Source organism: Leishmania martiniquensis, chromosome 12 (genome assembly GCF_017916325.1).
Source record: "Leishmania martiniquensis isolate LSCM1 chromosome 12, whole genome shotgun sequence".
In the NCBI taxonomy this organism is placed as follows: Eukaryota; Euglenozoa; class Kinetoplastea; order Trypanosomatida; family Trypanosomatidae; genus Leishmania; species Leishmania martiniquensis.
The window spans coordinates 147,128-163,894 of record NC_090147.1 but is presented as its reverse complement, the minus strand read 5'-3'; the positions used below and the strand labels follow the sequence as shown (position 1 = coordinate 163,894).

Here is a 16,767-nt window from a genome sequence, read left to right as displayed (position 1 = left end):
ATTCGTGCTTCCCTCTCCTTTACCTGTGCTCGCCTCGCCGAAGACGGAATAATCTCTCTACACCGGACAAACGCATTTCACACGCTGCTCCTCCCCCCCTTTGCCGCCGCGGCGCTGGCGCAGTGCACCGCTGCTCCACCTGGCCCGTATCTCAGCCTGCTGGGCATTCGAGCGCACCTCACTGTTTTCCTCTACGGGGACGTGTGCACTACGCCCGTTTTGTCGGCGCTCGCTGCGTAGTGTCCCCAAGACACACTTTCTGCATGCACCGGACGCGACAACGTCGTTCAAGGATGCAGCCCACTTCCCCTTCTACGCCCTTCTCATCCTCCTCCCCTCCCCTCTTCTCTCGCAGCCCCTCCTCACAGTTCCGCGCGGCCGGTCTTGCACACGCTCCCGCCCGGACCGCTTGCTATCCGCTGGCACGACTCTGCACCCCCTCCTCTCTCTCTTTCTCTCTCTCCCCTGCCCTCTCTACTCTTCCCTCAGCCGATCCCGCTGGCGCACCACGATGATGCATGCGGCCCGTCTGTGCGCTGCTGCGTCGACGCTCTTCACTCCGAGCGTGAGCTTTGTGGGTGCTGGAGCGCTGCGGGGCCCAATATGCGGTCGGTGAGCGACAAGAATCCTCTGATGGTGACGCACAAGGGCATCCGCGGGTCCGGGATCGTGGACGCTGTGGCTGCGAGCCTAAGGAAGAACACTGAGATCTCGGGCGTGACAGCGTTCGACGACGTGCAGGCGAACCCAACGCGCACGAGCGCCAGTGGCGGGTTGAGGATGCTGAATATTCGCGATTTTTTTTTTGAGCTGCTGTCTCGGGTCGCATGTCGCTCTCCGCTCGTGGCCCTTCATCTACACGAATTTTAGTTATCGGATGACCCCCGTTTCCTCCTGAGGGTGATGACGATCCTCACCTCAGACGTCTTGGGCAGTATCTGCTCCCATCTGGCCGTGTCCCGCTACGGATGTTGGTGCGGTGGTGCCGAGAGGACCGTCTCTGGACTTGAGGCGTGCTCTCGAGCCCGCCCTCCCTCTCCTCTCCTCTCCTCCTTTGGTGTCTGCATGTGTGTGTCTCCTCCCCGTTTTCTGCCTACGTACATCTCTGGGTGAGTGCTGTGCGCGTACCGTAGGGGGCGGGGGGCAGTCTGCCCCCTTCCCCCTCTCCCCCCCTCCATCCATCGATCCATACGCGCGCACGCGGTTCGCATGTCTAGTTGGCAGGATGCCAGTGGAGAAGGCACCATCGTTAACGGCGACAGCGCCTAGAAGACGAGGGGCGCGCGTGTGTACCGGTGTGATGAGATGCGATTGATGGCACGGCTTCTCTTCCTCTCAATGCGTCCGCTTCTATCGTCTTGCTGGCGCTTCTCGGCGTGTCTGACTTTGCGTCCCCACGGCCGCCAAGCGACTAGCGGCGGATAGTGAGAACGGTATGCGCCTGCGGTCACCTGCGGCAGCGTATACGGCACCAGGGCACGTCTCCCACCCCGCTCCACCTTTACGCACGAGGGTGGAGCGGCGCGAACAGCTTGGTTCGAAGAGGTTCCAGCGTGTCTGCATGTCCCACCCCCTTTGTCTGAGTGTCTGTGTGTGTGTGGTGGGGAAGGGGAAGGGCTTGTGGTGCTGACGTCTCTGTGGCACACGAAGACAACAGGCACCGTTTACGTTTCCTCTCTGTGTGCCGCTATGGGAGCAGCGCACGCACTTCCGCTCCTCGCGGTCTCGTGCTTGCGCGGTTGTACGCAAGCGTCGCTCCCGTGCCTCGATGCATCTCCTCTCCCTCTCCTCTTCTCTTCTCGGCATCGCTCCCCTCCCCCACTCCATTCGTTTTGGCGTCCTCTTCTGTCACTCAAGTGCTTCACGAGCGCTCACCGGAACACATCTCACCTTCCCAGTTTCAACTTCGCTGGCTCACACGAGACTTGTCGCTGCACCCCATCCCTGCCCTCCGGTTCCTACGTATCCGTCTGTGGCGGCGCTGTGCTTGGATATCTCTTGATCGACGACTTGCACCCTTCGAGAAGACAGCGCAACCCCGCCCCTCCACCGATTCACCGGGGCAGCAGCTTTAGGGAGGTGCGCGGGCACCAAGCACAGGAGCGAATACCCCGCTGACTCATCATGCCCGTTTTCCATGCAGTGATGCGTGTCGAGGAGTCAGAGGGGGTCGAGCGGATCACGCCTGTCAAGAACCGCACGTGGGGCCTGCGCTTCCAATGCGCGTCGTGCAATGAGGAGTCGTCTGGGGTTATGTACGTCAACCCCAACGAGCAGCACGACCGCGATGGCGGCGTGCACAACTTCGTGTCTAAGTGCAAACTCTGCAAGGCGGACATCACGGCCGACGTGCTCTCTGTCCCGGCGGGCACTGGCTACTACAGTGCGGAGGAGGAGCGCGCGGCCAACGTGATTGCGGCCTTCGAGGTGCGCGGTGGCCGGCCGGTCGAGCTCGAGATCGACAACCAGTGGACCGTCGTCGCTGCCGGTGGCGGCACCTTCGAGGATGTCGACCTATCGGAGGGGTGGTACGACTACGACCAGGGCGCGGCGACGGCTGTCAGTATCACTGGCGTTTCGGTGGACTTCGAAAAATCGAAGAGGAGGTGAGGCGGAGAGGAGGGGGGAGGAGCGGCTGCCTACGCCACGCGCTCGCCTTCTCCCCCTCGGCTTTCCTCGTCCTCCCCGGGCCCCGCTCAGTGACTGCGCTTCTTCGCTCTGTCGCCGCCGTCCGGCTGCTGCTGCGCACTTTTTTTGCTCTCATTACGAACTTCCCTCTTCAGGGATGTGCTGAAAGGAGGGAGGGGAAGGGAGGGGAGCAGCTCAGTGCGCCGCCTCTCGGGCGGTCCGGCGCCTCGCTGCCCGTGCGAAGGCCAGGAAGCCCTCCCCCCCCCCAACCACCCACCGCGAGGAGGCCCAGGGCGATGCATCGCTGCCGATGCTGAGGGTTGGGCCTTGCGTGGAGTGGCGTCGCGATGGTCGGGGTGCCAGCATGGCTGGAGTTCGGCGCATGGGCTTCGCCCAGATGGCTCGGTGCGCAGCATTGGTGTGACGTGTCTGCCTACCCGCCTGCCTCGCCCCACGAGGTGTGCGATCGGGGCCCCCTGTATGTGTGTGTGCGTGTGTGTGTGTGACGGGGGCCGGTAGGGGTGTGGTGTGGTGGCTGACCTTGACGTGTGCGCTCTGTGGGGCAGAGGCGGGATGGGTGGGTGGGGTGAACACGTTGGAGGAGAGGGTAATGCACATGGAGTGTGCGCGTTGCGGTACGGCAGGAACAGCCGCGCTAACAGGAAAAAAGGCTTCACGAGGGGTTGCACAATAGTTTGCCAACACCTTCTAACAGCTCAGCGTGGATGATGTGTGGCGCTCGTTCTTGGCTTGTCTCACTTTCAAATTGCGTCTTCCTGCACGTGGAATCGGCTTCCCCTCACGAGCTCTCCTGCTGCTACGCTGCTGTTTCTATTTCTCCTAAGTGGCGGTGTTCTCCGATGCCGCTGAGCAGCTCTCGTTGCTCGGGTGCCGTCCTTCTTGCACCTGCTCCTTGGTAGTGCACGGGGTGGCCGCCAGGCCTGTGAAGAGAGCGCAGCCGTGGCACACGCACATACACACCAACTCCTCCCCGCCTCTCTGTCTCGGCTCGTTTCCCCTCTCCCTTTAACGCATGTGCTCCTTCCACTATCGGGAAAAAAAAACAGTGCACGCGAACGACTGAATCGCGTTCAACACGTGTGCGGGCAGGTGGACGGGCTGGTGACGCACGCCCCAGTGCCTTACATTGAAAAATAACGTTGCGCATCAAAAGAGTGCTGTCGCACAGAAGCTCTTACGCGCAGAGAGGGAGTGTGCCGGTGCGGGGTGGGGGTGGGGTGGGGCCGCCATCGCATCTTTACGATCGCCCCCCCTCTACGCCACCCTGCCAGCGTCATTGAGAGTGTGACAGCTGTGCGGCATTGCATTGCCTCACATACTGCCCAACCTTGCAGCTACTCGTGCCGAGGGTGAAGAATGGCCTCCATGCTCGCCGCACTTTCTTGGCTGCTCGACCTCGACCAAAGCCAGGGGGAACCCTCGTCCTCAACAGGCAGTGACAGCGACTCCTCAGACTCCGTCGCAGGTTCTGAGAAGACCGAGCCTGCCAACCCCACCACCTTCGCAAGCGCCGGCGAGCATCTTGTGGCGGAGTTGCAGCTTGCCTCTCTCTCGGAGGCGGCAGCACTTCCTAGCGGCGCCAGCGAGGCCGCTTCGTCTCCGCGCGGCGCCGTCTATTCTTCGCCGCGGTATCTAAAAGGGTCCTTCGCGGACCTCGATGCGCGTAGGGCGGTGCTGTTTGCCCCGTCCCCGTGCCGTGGGCCGCCGTGGGATGGGGACCTCGCGCCGGGGCCCCGTGCGGAGCGAGAAGAGACGCCGGCACGACCCGCAACGCGGCCGCCACCGCCCAAGATAATTCCGCTGTGGGGCCTGCGCAGCTACACCAGCGATGCTGTGAGCCTTTCACCGATCCTGTCGCCCGCCCCCGCGCCGGCGTCGGCGACGGTGGCCACCTCACCCTCGGGGTCACAGGAGGACGAGCAGCCCCTCTGGGTGAGCGAGGGCGCCATGCTCTCGGCTTGCTTGTCCTCCCTTAGCTACAGCGCGCGGTGCGCCGCAGGAGAGAGCGCGGGGGCTGCACGTCACAGGTCCGCGACGAGGGCGACTGGCGCGAGGGCGGCGATGCCCACAAAACTGTCCCGCATCCTCCATTGGGACCAGGAGGTGTACTCGCGACGGCTGGCGAGTCCGCCGCCGGGTGTCGGTAGCCATCAAGACGAACGCGCTCCTCACGACAGCACCGAGGCGCAGAAGAGGGGCGCGCAGGTTTCTGAGGCCGGGCCCGAGGAAGCGCGATTCGTGCAGCGTGCGATGAGGGCGGCGTGGATGGCTGCGAGACCCTCGCATACGCCACTGCTGGAAGCGTGCGCATCGGCTGCTGCGCGCTTGGACACGTCGAACCCTTTTCTCGACACCGCCGCCGGCGGTCGCGACGAGGTGGTGCCTGGCCACTCCATCGAGTACATGCAGCCGCCGCCGAGGGCCCGGGGGGCTGTGCACCTTGCAGCCACGTGGGAACATGGTGCCACAGTGACGCTAAGTGGCGCGCACGACTCCATGGAAGGCACGCTGCTTCGACGCACCCCGGAGCTCCTGTGTGAATGCGCACCGGCCACGGCGCTCAGCAAGTGTGATGCGCGTGGCGACGACGACGACAGACCGGACACGCCCACTCTGACAGCTGCCTCAGCGGGGGCGGCTCGAGCCGAGGGCATGCGAGGCACACCTGCGCAGGAGGACGTGCGTGTGGTGCACGTCGCCGATGGGCTGGTGAGTGTGATGTTGACGGATGCCGGTGATCCGCACCGGCAGGCGTAACGGTCTTCGCCACCACTGACGCATCCGCTAGCAGTGCAGTCGGCGTCGTCGTCTCGTGTGGTGTAGTCAAAGTTGGGCTTTTCTTTGGCGTGGCGGGCGCCTCCCATTTCTCTCCCTCAGAGCTCCGCGGGGGGCCGTTTCCTTTCTTCCCCCTTGCGCGGGCGGCGGTGGGCCGCCGGCGGGGCGCCGCGTGGGCGGTTGTCGCGCCCCCCCGGGCTTTCGTGTGCGCGCCCTTCCGGGGCGCGGGCCCCCGCGCCCCCAATAGCCCGCCTGCCCCTTCCCCCCTGCCTTTGGGCGGCTGGCCCGGGGGCGCCAGCCGGGGCCCCCCCGTGCGAGGGGTTTCTGGGCCCTCCGGCATGGCCGCCAGGGCGGGGATGCGCCCCGGCGTAAGCGCCCCTCGCGGTCTTCGAGGGGGGGTCGGTGATGGTGGTGGGGGCTTCGCCGGAGTGGCTTGGTGGGAAAGGGGGCGGTGGGGGGTGGTATCGGGAGCGCCCGGCGGCGGGGGCCCGTTCGCGGCATGCGGCGCGGAAGCGGTGGGGGGTGGCCGTCCGCTCGGGAAGATGGGGGCCGGGGCCTGTGCTGTTGGCGGGAAGATGTGTTCCCACCCCCCTCTCCATCAGGAAGGGATGCAGAGCAGTGCTCGCGGGTGGGCGTCCACGGCCGCGACGGGTGTCGCACTTTTTTTTGTCTGTCCTGAAGGGCGTGGCGAAGCCCGCGCGTGATGACCAGCGAGGCTTTCATGTATGCCCGCCCTTTCTCTTTGCTCAGAATAAAAAAAAAGTGCGACGCGTACTCGCGAAACCGAAATGAACTACACACAAGCCAGCGGGCGAGAGGGTTTATGCAGGCGTGCGTGTGCGTGTGTTGCGGGGGTGGGTGGGGAAGGGGTGAGCGGAGGTCGAGGGTGAAAGCTTAGGGGGACACTGCGCGGACAAGTTCGTCACATGCCTCCCCCCCTCTGCCTTTGCGCCCGCCAAAGCAGCGCCGGACGGCCTCACTCCACAGATACGCGCGCTTTTCGTCGGCACACTCGTCCAGAGGTGGTTAAGCGCACCATGGAGTGAGTGAGGAGAGGCGAGGAAGAGAAAGGGTGGTGGGGCCGGGCGGCGGCAACCTAACGAAGGGAGACCCGCAGAGAACACCCGCCAACACGCACGGGGTCTCTGCGCGGGTGATATACGGCCTTCCCCCAATACTAATCCACGCATGCTTCGCACACTTAGACATTAACACCCAAGCCGAAGAGAAACGTGAGAGGAAGAGCTCCCGTGAGGGATGAGGGGGGAGCGAAGCACAGGCTGAAGTGTATAGGAAAAGAAGCCCGCGGTGCTTTCTTTTGGGCTCCCCCACACCAGAGAAGATATTTACACACCCACACGCATCACCCAAGCCGAAGCTCTCTGCGCAACGAGGCACGGCGCACAGTATGTGTGAGAGAGGGACACGCAGAGACAGGGATGGCGAGGGCGCTGCGTAGAGTGGCGCGAAGGATTTTGGCTTTCTTCTCCCCTCCCCCCTATCAGACTGTCGAGGTACACGGCGTAGTGGCTGTGATGGTGACAGACAAGACAGTGGGCGGACGGGGTGGGGGTGGGGACACGAGGGCAAACAATGGGCAAGAGAGAGAGCGACGCACGTTTGGTGACCCCCTCTCCCACACCACCAGGCGCGCGCGCACCCGCGTACTCGAGCACTGCAAAGAGAAATAGCGAAGGGCATAGGCGGGGCTATTCTTCAAAAAAAAGTGAGAGGAATGGCCCCTGCCAAACGTAAATGAAGCTGAATGGAGAAGAGTGTGTCTCTGTCTCTGTCTCTGTCTGTGTGTGTGCATGTGCGTGTGAAAGGGTCCATGCTCGAGGAGAGGGGGAGGCTTGGATCGAAAAGGGCGAGGGATCAGTGGGGTGGCACACGTGCCAGTTGAGAGGCTTCACTGCGTGGCGGCACGCTTGGCGACGCCGCGGTACATATAAAGGACGGAGAGTACGACGGCAGTGGCAAGCAGGCAGCCAATGACGAAGGAGGAGAGGAAGATGCCAGCGGCAGCGCCCTTCTCTACACCGGAGAAGGCGTAGTAATTGTTGGTCTCACCCGTGCGCACGTCCTTCACGCCGTCTTGGATGTGCTTGGTGCCGTTCATGATAGCGTCCATGGACACACCGGCGAGGGCGGTGTTGAGGATGGTGGCGAGGCGGTAGCCGGCCAGCGTCACGCGGCCGCCGGCGAGGATCTTGCCATTGGCCTTGTACGACTCGGACAGCACGGTGCCGTTCACGATGCCCGGATAGACGTGCCTGACGGCTAACTCGTAGCTCTCAGCCGCCATGATGGTAGAGTTGGTGGTCATCATCTGCTGCTCGGTGAAGAAGTATGCCGCGACGAGGTGATCCACGAAGGCGGAGAGCTCGGCGTAGCCGGCATTGTCGAGCGGTCGCACGGGGTTACTCTGCGGACCTCCACACATGGAGTCCCAGAAGGCGTGCAGCTTCATGGATGTGCCGGCGGTCTGGTTGACGATGACAATTTGCTTGTTGCCGCCGAGGTCACCGAGCGGGTACTCGGGTGAGAAGAGGTCGGCGCTGTGCAGCGGCATGTGGATGTCGCCGACGAAGTGAATGAGGTTTGCGACGGACGTGACGATAGTGTCGGAGGTGGCGGTAGGGCTTGTGATGGCGCTAACGAGCATCGGGATTACGGAGGCGACGTTGACGATCTCAACGGGGTTGATGGTGCGCTTGATGTTCTGCGGGTTGTAGACGGTGTCGATAAAGTGCCAGGTGGACATGGTATGGAGACCCATCGACTTGAGGTCGTCCGCCCAGGGGCCGAGCTCGACGATATTGGTGCTCTTGGGGAAGGGACCGGTATTGTGGAGCACGTCGGCGCAGGCCTGCAGCTTTTCCAACACGTCGGGCTCGAGATTGCGGCGCGCAATCTCGGCGATGCACATATGACCCTTGTCCCACCAGGCCTGTGTCGGCGGTGCCACCAGCAGCAACAGGATCGCGACGGCGGCCACGCGAAGCGTGGGGACGGAGAGGGCGAGGGTGGCCATGTCTCTTGGAGGGGTGTGGTACCTAGTGGGCTGGGGGAGAGGCAAGCGGGGTGGTGGTAATCGGGGGCTGCAGCGCAGATGGGGTAGCGGGTGGGCAGACGTACAAGCCTGAGCGGCGGACGGGGTGAGTGTCGGAGGATGTGATGCAGCGCTGGAGGCGGTAGAGGAAGAGAGAGAGACGGGGTTGAGCGGGGCAGTTTCGAGGCCAGGTCATGTTTGCGTGTGCCTGTGGTTGAGGTGGGTGCATGCGGTGGTGTCGGGTGGTGGTGGTGGTGATCAATGCATGTGTGCGCTTAGCGGCAAAGCCACCGTACACACCTTTTCTTTTTCTCTGATTACCCATGCCCACCGCGACCGGCGCTGCGAACGATGGCCGCATAGCGCCGCGTCCGTTGTATGCACATCATCGCATTTTCGACCAACCACCGCTACGCCTTTCTCTCTGTATGTATGTATGCATGTATGTGTGTGTGTGTGTACGTGGTGGAGGGAGGCGGAGGCGCAACCACTTTTGGGAGCAGCGACGATGAGTGATAAATGGCCAGAGAGAGAGGGAGCGTCGAAGCTCGGCAAGTGCGGCAGAAGTCACAGGTGCGCGCGCTGACCCTCACCAAGAGGGTGACACAGAAAGGGCAGCTTTGGAGGTTCGCTAGCAGCAAGGATACAGAACTACAAGCAAGGTTGTACAGGGGATGCCCCAGCCCGGACTACGCTGCTTGGGCGCGCAAAGAAGCGGCGTGATGCTCACAGGGGTGGGTGGGGTGGGGCACGCAGCGATAACGCTGCAGTGTGTCAACGTAACGAACAGAGCCAAGCTGAGGGTGAGGGAAGGGTGGAGGGCGGCCGAGGCATTGACACACCCGCATAGAACATATATAATATAATATGTATGCCTGTGTGTGTGTGTGCACGGGGCGAGAGAGAGAGACGCCATGCGAATCACACTCTTGGCGCTGACGTGTGTGTATAGGGATGTGTGCACGATCCTCTGCGCGCCCGCGCTGCGTGCCGACGGGCGAGGTGGGGCAGAGGTAGGAGGGGACGTGTGCGGTGGGGCATCGCCACCGGCTCTCCTCACGAGTGGGCACGCTCGGCGACGGGCATGCTGTCAGATGGCGAGAGGGGCTGGGGGAAGAGGAAGGCGAGAGAGAAACAAAAATAATAGGGCAGACAGAGACGTTGACGAGCGCGCAGTATACTTCTCGGGCGCGCCTCTGCCACTGCACGCGGGCATATCACTCACTCACTCGCTCGGCCCCTTTCCCCCTTCCCCCTTTCCCTCTGACGCTGCCGCTGAGGCCGTTAGCCGCGACGCCAACTCTTTGATCATGTCGTTCGTCGCCACATAAATGTGCGAAAGCGGCCTCTTGCCCGGCATGCTAGCCGTACTCAGAGCCTTGGTGACCACGTATGGCTTGCCCAGGGATGCCTTACTGGGCTCCGCTGCTACAGGATCCGCTCGCTTCGCCTGCATGTCTTCTGACTCGTCCTGCTTCACCACCTTTGTCGCAGAGGTGACCACCGCAAGCTGCCCGCTTTTCTGGGCCGGCGAGTGCTTGCACGCTGCCACGATGGCGGCCCCGCAGGTTTCGGCTGGGATAGACGACATGATGAGCTTGGCAAGCCTCTCGTTGAGTCGAGACTTGCTATGACGCTCCAGCAGCCCAGGCTGAATCAGGAGGAGCACCACTGGTGACAGGGCCGCTGCACCGGTGGTGAGCGTGTTGTGGTGGTGCACCCGCTCCACCGTGGCCTCGTCGGCCATTCCTTTCGTTTTCGTGTACAGGAGCCATGAGCGGCTGTTGGCGTGGCTTGAGCTGACCTGGCAGAAGACGCGAAGTGTGCCAGACGACTGGGCCACGCCGTCGCTCACGGTGACGAGTTCCTTGAGCTCGTTGCCCATGCCCTCCTCCACATGCGTGTGCTTCGAGACCCCCTCGTCGCCGATGTGGTGGATAAAGGCCGCTTTTGGTGACAGTCCAGCCGGCGCCGAGTACGTCAGCACCGCTTCCGTGAAGGCGAGCGCGTAGTCGTAGTCGCATCGAATGAAGTTTTTGGCGCTCCCGGCGTCCTTGCGGGTGGTGCCGAGACACATGGCGGCGTATGTGTGGCCGCTAAAGATCCCCCTGTACTTCTCCATGGGATCGGCGGCGGCAGGGCCTGCAGCGTCGGCGGTACCGTTATTCAAGTCACTAGAGGCAGCGCCGGTGCCATTGTGCCTCGCCACCCACAGCCGCGTGAACTCTTCCCAGTCCATTGTCGTAGGCTTGATCTTTGCAGCCTCCTCGGGTGTTACGGTGACGTCCTTATCTGGAGAGGCACTGCCCTTCTTCCTCTTGTTAGCGCCCTCGCCGCCGCTGTCCGTGCCGCCTGCCTCACTTGCGATGATGATGCCGAAGAGGGCCTTGTAGTTCGACGCATCCGTGTCGGCGGATCGTGTCAGTGCCACCACGCGGCTGATCGACGGCTGCCGAATGGCCTGCTGCACGACTGTACGGCCGATGGCACCAGTGGCGCCCGCAACGATCATGGAGGCCATGTCTCTCGCTCGTGATACGAGCGAGGGGGATAGATTTATGAGGGGAGAGAGAGCAAGGGGAAGAGGGTGGGGTGGGGTGGGGGGCTCAGAGGTACAGAGGACGCGGCGGCCGAAGGAGGATGCCGATCTTGCTAACGCAGACGCGCTGAGAGAGCGATGGCTGTGCGTTGTGCGTTGAGGAAAGGACGCGAAAGGGGGAGAAATCTCGTCTGGGCAGTGAGTGTGTGCACGCGCAGTAACGTGAGCCGAGTGGAGAAGGATTGGGGGATGAGGTGCGTCGAAAAGATGTGAGGAAGGGAAGGGTGCCATGCCACGGACGATGAAGAGGTGGGGTGAAGAGGGGTGCGCCCTTTTATGAAGAGGGAGGGGGTACACCGTCGCACAAGCCTTCCAGACGACGACGCTGCACCGAAGGGCGACAGAGGAAACAGCCCCTCCCCTCTCTCTCCACCACCACCACCACCACGTGCCGCCGTACATGAGCTGCGCAGGTATGCATGCCGGCGCCAGCACGACGACCACCATGCTGTGTCTGTGTCTCTCTGTGAGTGGCCGGTGTAATGCCCTTTTCTTTCCCTCTTTCACCGACCACCTTCTGTCCAACGGCGTCCGCGTTTCTTTTTTTTTCCGTTTCTGTTTGCGCCAGCTGTGGCGAACATTTAGGAGCGTGGGAGGCCTTGCGGCCCGGCGGAAGAGATACAGTCGCAGATAAGCGTAGAGCGCAACAAAGAGGTCGGCACATTGCCCTCCTCCTCCTCCTTCCCATTCTCGTTCCCCTCGATATATATATATGTACATATAAGGCACCTCTACAGGCGCACGCACACACACACATATATATATGTGCACATCGAAGCAGAGAGGAAGAGGAGAGACGGGGATGTGGGAGACGCCACAAAAAAAAATACGCCAAGGAGCGTCGTGGCTATCAACGAGGACGCTGCTGTTGCTGCTGTTGGTGCTGTTCCACTCTCAGCAAGGCGAGCTCTGTCTTCGTCTCCAGTTTCCGGCCGTAGTTACGGGAGCTGAGCAGCGGAAGAAGCTGCTGAAGCACGGGCAGCATACCGCCTCCCTCTGCGTGCGTGCTCACCAGCTCGTCCACCGGCGCGACCGTCAGCAGCGTCTGCACCACATAGTTGCCGTAGGGATCCATGACGACGGTGGTCAAAGGCAGCCGAGCGACGGCGGTGTTTGCCGCCGCTGCCGCTGCCGTAGCAGAGGAGGCGCGCATCGCTGACGCAGGTGGAGAGGTGGGGGACATCATCAGCGATTGGCAGATGAGGCGAATGCGCCGCTCGCTGCAGTGGCGCATAATGTGCTCAATCACGTTCGACGCGAATTTGTTCGTGCACATGCGCACCAAATCGTCCTGCATGCCAGCCGCGACCGCGTCGATAGTGGTCGTGCTGCCACGCGTGTAGCAGACGTCAACGAGGCGCGTCACGACGTAGTTGCCGAACGGGTGCGCCGAGAGTTCCTTTACGTGGGGAAGGAGGAGTGCGGCCATGCGCTCAAAGTAATCCATCAGCGGTGCCGCCGCGGCAGAGGAGGCGGACGCGGACGGCGACAGTCCAGCACAGGCGTGGAGGAAGTCCAAACATTTTTGTACGATGCAGCAGCCCTGCTTGTGCTGACAGACGTACAGTAAATGCTGCTGAATCGCCTGAAAGAGCGTTTCCACTCGCTCCTCGAGGAGGCGGCGCGATGGCACCGCCCCACCCTCGCCTGATGCTGTGGTGGTCGTCCTGGAGGGCGTTGCCATGGATGCGCACGACGGCTCTGCTGCGTTGCTCGCACCGGATGTCAAGGCGATGTACTGACGCCGAATGCACTCCATTACCTTCATCAGCACATGACCACCGTTTGCGTTTGTCAGCAGGCGGAGCAGGTCGCGCTCCAGCGCGAGAAACACGAGGCGCTCCTCTTCTGTGTTGCGCACCGTCTCGACAAGCCGCTGCACCGCGAAGGTGCCATGAGGGGAGCAGGCAACTTCGCACAAGTGATGCTGCAGTGACGGCAGCAGCAGCAGTCGCCGGCGCTCTGCATCCGGCGCCACATCGAAGACCTTTTGGAGGAGGAAGTTGCCGTACCCGTCAGCCATGACGGCGTCCAGCTTAGGCTCGATGGCGCGCAGCACCACTCGAACAGGAATGGAGCTCTGAAAGGCGTCAGCGCGACGACGGCGACGGCGCTCGCTGACGCTGTTGGCGCCACGACTGCCCTTCTTTTCTCCCGTCCCTTTCATGGCTATCGCCGGTGGCGACAGAGTGGCGCTCCTGTCCCGCTCCGCCTCTGACCTGCCGGCACCCACCGCTGCATCGCCGGATGCTGCCGGATCGTCCTCGTCTCCGTCATATGCCTCGCCCTCGTTGCACTCAGCGTCGATCACCGCCTGCAGAAGCCGGCAGCCGTGCTGATCGTGCGACATGGCGAGTATGATCGATGCCGAGACAACGTCCGGCACTGAAGTGACGCTGGCAGCTCCACTTTCGTTCGCCTTGGACGACAGCTGCCGGCCACCCGGCACATGGGACGCCGAGTCCGGCAGCACAGTCACCGCGGCTGCTCGAAGACGCTGGATGAGCGTTTGAACGGCGGCCGCCGACACCATCGACGACCCCGACCCGGATGTGGAGACGGCAGAGGCTGACGGGCTGCTCTGGTGGTGGCCGAGGTGACTGCTGGGGTTGTGGTGGTATGGCGATGAGCTCGGGCTCGCAGTACCGCCGCCGGCATGTGCAGAGGCGTTCTGCGACCCGCGGGCACAACGGGCACTGCCGCCCACCGCGGCACCAGCGCCAGTCGAATGGGGTGTCTGCGAGAGCTGCACACGAGGCCGCGCCTCGCGCGACGCTCCTCTGACAGAGGCCGATGTACAGCCAGCGCCGAGAGGGCTTCCGCCCTTGTTCTTCTTGCCGCCGCTGCTCACATTGTTGTTGACACCTGTGGCGGCCGCCGTGTGACAGCTGGGGGTGGCGATCGTGTATCGCCGAAGGGCTGGCGAACTGCCGTTGGACGGACGAGGATGCGGTGAGGGACGCAGAGTGCAGGAGGGGGGTGAGTTGATATTGTATGCGGTGCGGGCGACGGAGCCGGCGCCGGCGGTCGATGGAGATACATCGATTGGACTCCGACGGCGCATCGAGGGCGCCTGCGACTGGTGCTGCTGAGGTGGGTGTGAGTCTGCCACCGCTGCTGCTGTGGCCAGTGGTGGTGGGGGGAGGGCCAGTGGCGTTGTTGCACTCGTGCGAGGTGGCGCCGTGTGCGAATACTGCTCCTGCCGGTGGTTGCGGTGACCCTGGTGCCAGCCGCGCTGCGACGAGACGCGTGCGCCGGTCAAGGCTGGGCTGGGATGAGACGACGATGGTGGGAAGAGTTGTGCCGCGCTGGCTGGGCGGGGGACGCACATGGGGGCCGTTGTAAACGTAGGCGGGGATGCGTGGGTGCGAGGGGGATCCGCAACGTGCAATCGCGAGCCGGGCAGCTCGTCTGGGCTGCCGAGATCCCCTGCGCCGCTGTGAAGATGGGCAGCAATCGAGGAGAGAGTGACGGACTTCGATACCGTGTCTGGGGTGCGGAGCAGCACCGCGGCCGCGGCGACGGATGCCGCGCTCGAGCTCACTGCCGCTGCTGCTGCTGCTGCTGCCCTTTCATACGGGCTGAGTCGTTCCCACAAAGCTACTGCCTCGGATGGGGTAAGGCTGGATCGCGGCCAGCAGCTGCAGCCCTGCTCCATTGATGCGCCGACGGCTGCAGCGGAGGAGGAGTGCCTCGGTATACTGGTGATGTTGGCCGTGTAAAGCGATGTCGGCCCTACGCTACCCAGGCGTGAGGAAGACGAGAGCGGCCGCCCGTCCGATGGCGTGTTCGCGCGCGCCGCTCCGCCTGTGGAGGCGGCGTCGGCAGACCCGAGCCCACTCGCCGGCAGCTGTGACGGGCTGTGCCGTAGGTGGCTAAGCAGCTGGTGATACGGTGTAGTCGACGCCGGCGGAAGCGGCGAGACCATCGAAATCGGCGTTCCGTGCACCATCGCGCCTGTGGAGCCGCTCGTAGGCAGCCGCCCACTGCGCTGGATTTCGGCGAGCTCCGTTTCAACACTCGTTCGCCATGCGCCGTCATGGCCGCCGTTGTCGAGGGCACCCACGCTGCTGCTGCTGACACGCAGCAGCTGCGCGACAGCGGCCTCCGTTGCGGAGGAGGGAGAGGACGGCGAGGCATGGTGTAGGCCAGGACGCTGATGCGACTGCTGCTGCTGCTGGTGAAGCAGACGCAGCGACCGACTAGAGTCACCCAACACTAACTGCGGCGCTCCCACAGTGCGTGCCGGCGTCCAAACGTCCGACAGCCGGTCGTCACCACCGGCGCGGCCAACTCCCCCCTCGCCATCTCTGTTGCTACCTTCATTCCGCACCACAGCTTCCATGTGCAAGACCCCCGCGAACTCCCGCTCATCCACCGTCGCGCCTTCGCGCTTGGCGTAGCCGCTACCGCCACGCTTCACCGCAGCCGCTAAGATCGGTGTTGCATTGTCCATCGGGCGCGGTGTCATCGCTCTGGTCGCCGTGCTAACGCCTGTGGTGTAGACAGTGAATCCAGGGGTGGGGGAGGTGGGCTGGCGCGCGTGCGTTGTCTGCGGTGCGGTTTCGACTTGAGTCGCCGCTGAGGGGGAGGCGAAGAGGAGCTGCTTGGGGTGCCGGAATAGACTGTAGCCGTCGCTGCGGTGGATCAAGTCTTCCTCGACGGCCCTCGCTCGCTCGCCAGACCGATGCAGCAGAACCTTTACATCTGTGGCTGGGGTCCGACTCACGGGCGGTTGGTCGAGCGGGCTCGTGAGGCGGTGCTCGTAGTCGACGATGAGGCTGCTGCTTGCCGCTGCGGCGTTGATGCCAAAGGTGCTGCACGCGTTGTCATGCACTGCCCAGCTGCTGGTGACGGCCGCTGTGGAAGAGGCGGTGTAGCGCCCTGCAGCAGAGCCACCGCCGCCACTGGCGATGCTTGCTGAGCTGCCGTTGCTTATCTGCTTGCCAAGTGCTCCCGCTATCGCGCCGTCAGCAGAGGTGTACCGCGGTATCGTGCGCTCACCGTCCGCCGTAGGGTGATGCCGCGGATACTGGAGCTCCCGTTGCTCTTGTTCGATGCGCGCCTCCTCGTCCGCCACGAGGCGCACCTGCGACAGCAGGTGCAGCAGTTCTTCACTCTCGGCTTGAGCGAACATCGCGCCGTAGATGATGCGAGGCGCACACGCCCGATAGGGAGGCAGCACAGCGAGGCAGAGGGGGGAGGAGGACGGGAGCGTCCGTGCCAGAGGGGTTATCGCCGTGGACGCGCACGGAGAGAGCACCAATAAAAAACCCAAGCAGAATAGTTTACCGTATTCGACGCAAACTGAACGAGGCGTCCCCCGACGTCGGAGGTTCGAGTGCAGCCACACAGGAGGAGGTGAGAGCGCTGTCCACCCCGAAACTTGAAGCCCGAGAGGGATGCGCAGGGAAGCTCGACCTGGCGAGTGCGTTGTGTGGGAAAAGACGGCTGGACGGAGCACAGACAGAGCGGCAGGCACAGCCCAGCGAGAGGCCACACACAGACACACACACACACACAGAGACACACCTGAAAACGGAAAGACGGCGACCTCAGCAATGCAACTTGCAGATAGAAGCGGAGAAGGGGGAAGGGAAAGGGGGTGGGAGAGGCACGGCTGAATGGCTCCGTCAAGACACGCTAACCGCACCAACACAGCAATCGCACACACGCACGGGAGAGAAAAAAG

At 63.3% G+C, this 16,767-nt stretch overlaps 6 protein-coding genes across 6 annotated transcripts; 3 read left to right on the top strand and 3 right to left on the bottom strand.

The window, feature by feature from the left end:
• Window positions 1-603: 603 nt before the first annotated feature.
• Window positions 604-870, top strand: LSCM1_07850 (uncharacterized protein; the record flags this gene model as incomplete). The annotated part of the gene is made up of 1 exon (XM_067325205.1): window positions 604-870. The coding sequence occupies one exon, from the start codon at window positions 604-606 to the stop codon at window positions 868-870; it is 267 nt and encodes an 88-aa protein (XP_067180418.1).
• Window positions 871-2,124: 1,254 nt separating this feature from the next.
• Window positions 2,125-2,610, top strand: LSCM1_07849 (uncharacterized protein; the record flags this gene model as incomplete). Its single annotated transcript, XM_067325204.1, has 1 exon — window positions 2,125-2,610. One exon carries the CDS (start codon window positions 2,125-2,127, stop codon window positions 2,608-2,610), a length of 486 nt encoding a protein of 161 aa, XP_067180417.1.
• A 1,395-nt stretch (window positions 2,611-4,005) lies between these two features.
• Window positions 4,006-5,406, top strand: LSCM1_07848 (uncharacterized protein; the record flags this gene model as incomplete). Its single annotated transcript, XM_067325203.1, has 1 exon — window positions 4,006-5,406. The coding sequence occupies one exon, from the start codon at window positions 4,006-4,008 to the stop codon at window positions 5,404-5,406; it is 1,401 nt and encodes a 466-aa protein (XP_067180416.1).
• Window positions 5,407-7,333: 1,927 nt separating this feature from the next.
• LSCM1_07847 (uncharacterized protein) lies at window positions 7,334-8,458 on the bottom strand (the record flags this gene model as incomplete). Its single annotated transcript, XM_067325202.1, has 1 exon — window positions 7,334-8,458. The coding sequence occupies one exon, from the start codon at window positions 8,456-8,458 to the stop codon at window positions 7,334-7,336; it is 1,125 nt and encodes a 374-aa protein (XP_067180415.1).
• Window positions 8,459-9,701: 1,243 nt separating this feature from the next.
• On the bottom strand, window positions 9,702-10,997 carry LSCM1_07846 (uncharacterized protein; the record flags this gene model as incomplete). Its single annotated transcript, XM_067325201.1, has 1 exon — window positions 9,702-10,997. The coding sequence occupies one exon, from the start codon at window positions 10,995-10,997 to the stop codon at window positions 9,702-9,704; it is 1,296 nt and encodes a 431-aa protein (XP_067180414.1).
• Window positions 10,998-11,925: 928 nt separating this feature from the next.
• LSCM1_07845 (uncharacterized protein) lies at window positions 11,926-16,212 on the bottom strand (the record flags this gene model as incomplete). Its single annotated transcript, XM_067325200.1, has 1 exon — window positions 11,926-16,212. The coding sequence occupies one exon, from the start codon at window positions 16,210-16,212 to the stop codon at window positions 11,926-11,928; it is 4,287 nt and encodes a 1,428-aa protein (XP_067180413.1).
• Between the last annotated feature and the right edge of the window lie 555 nt (window positions 16,213-16,767).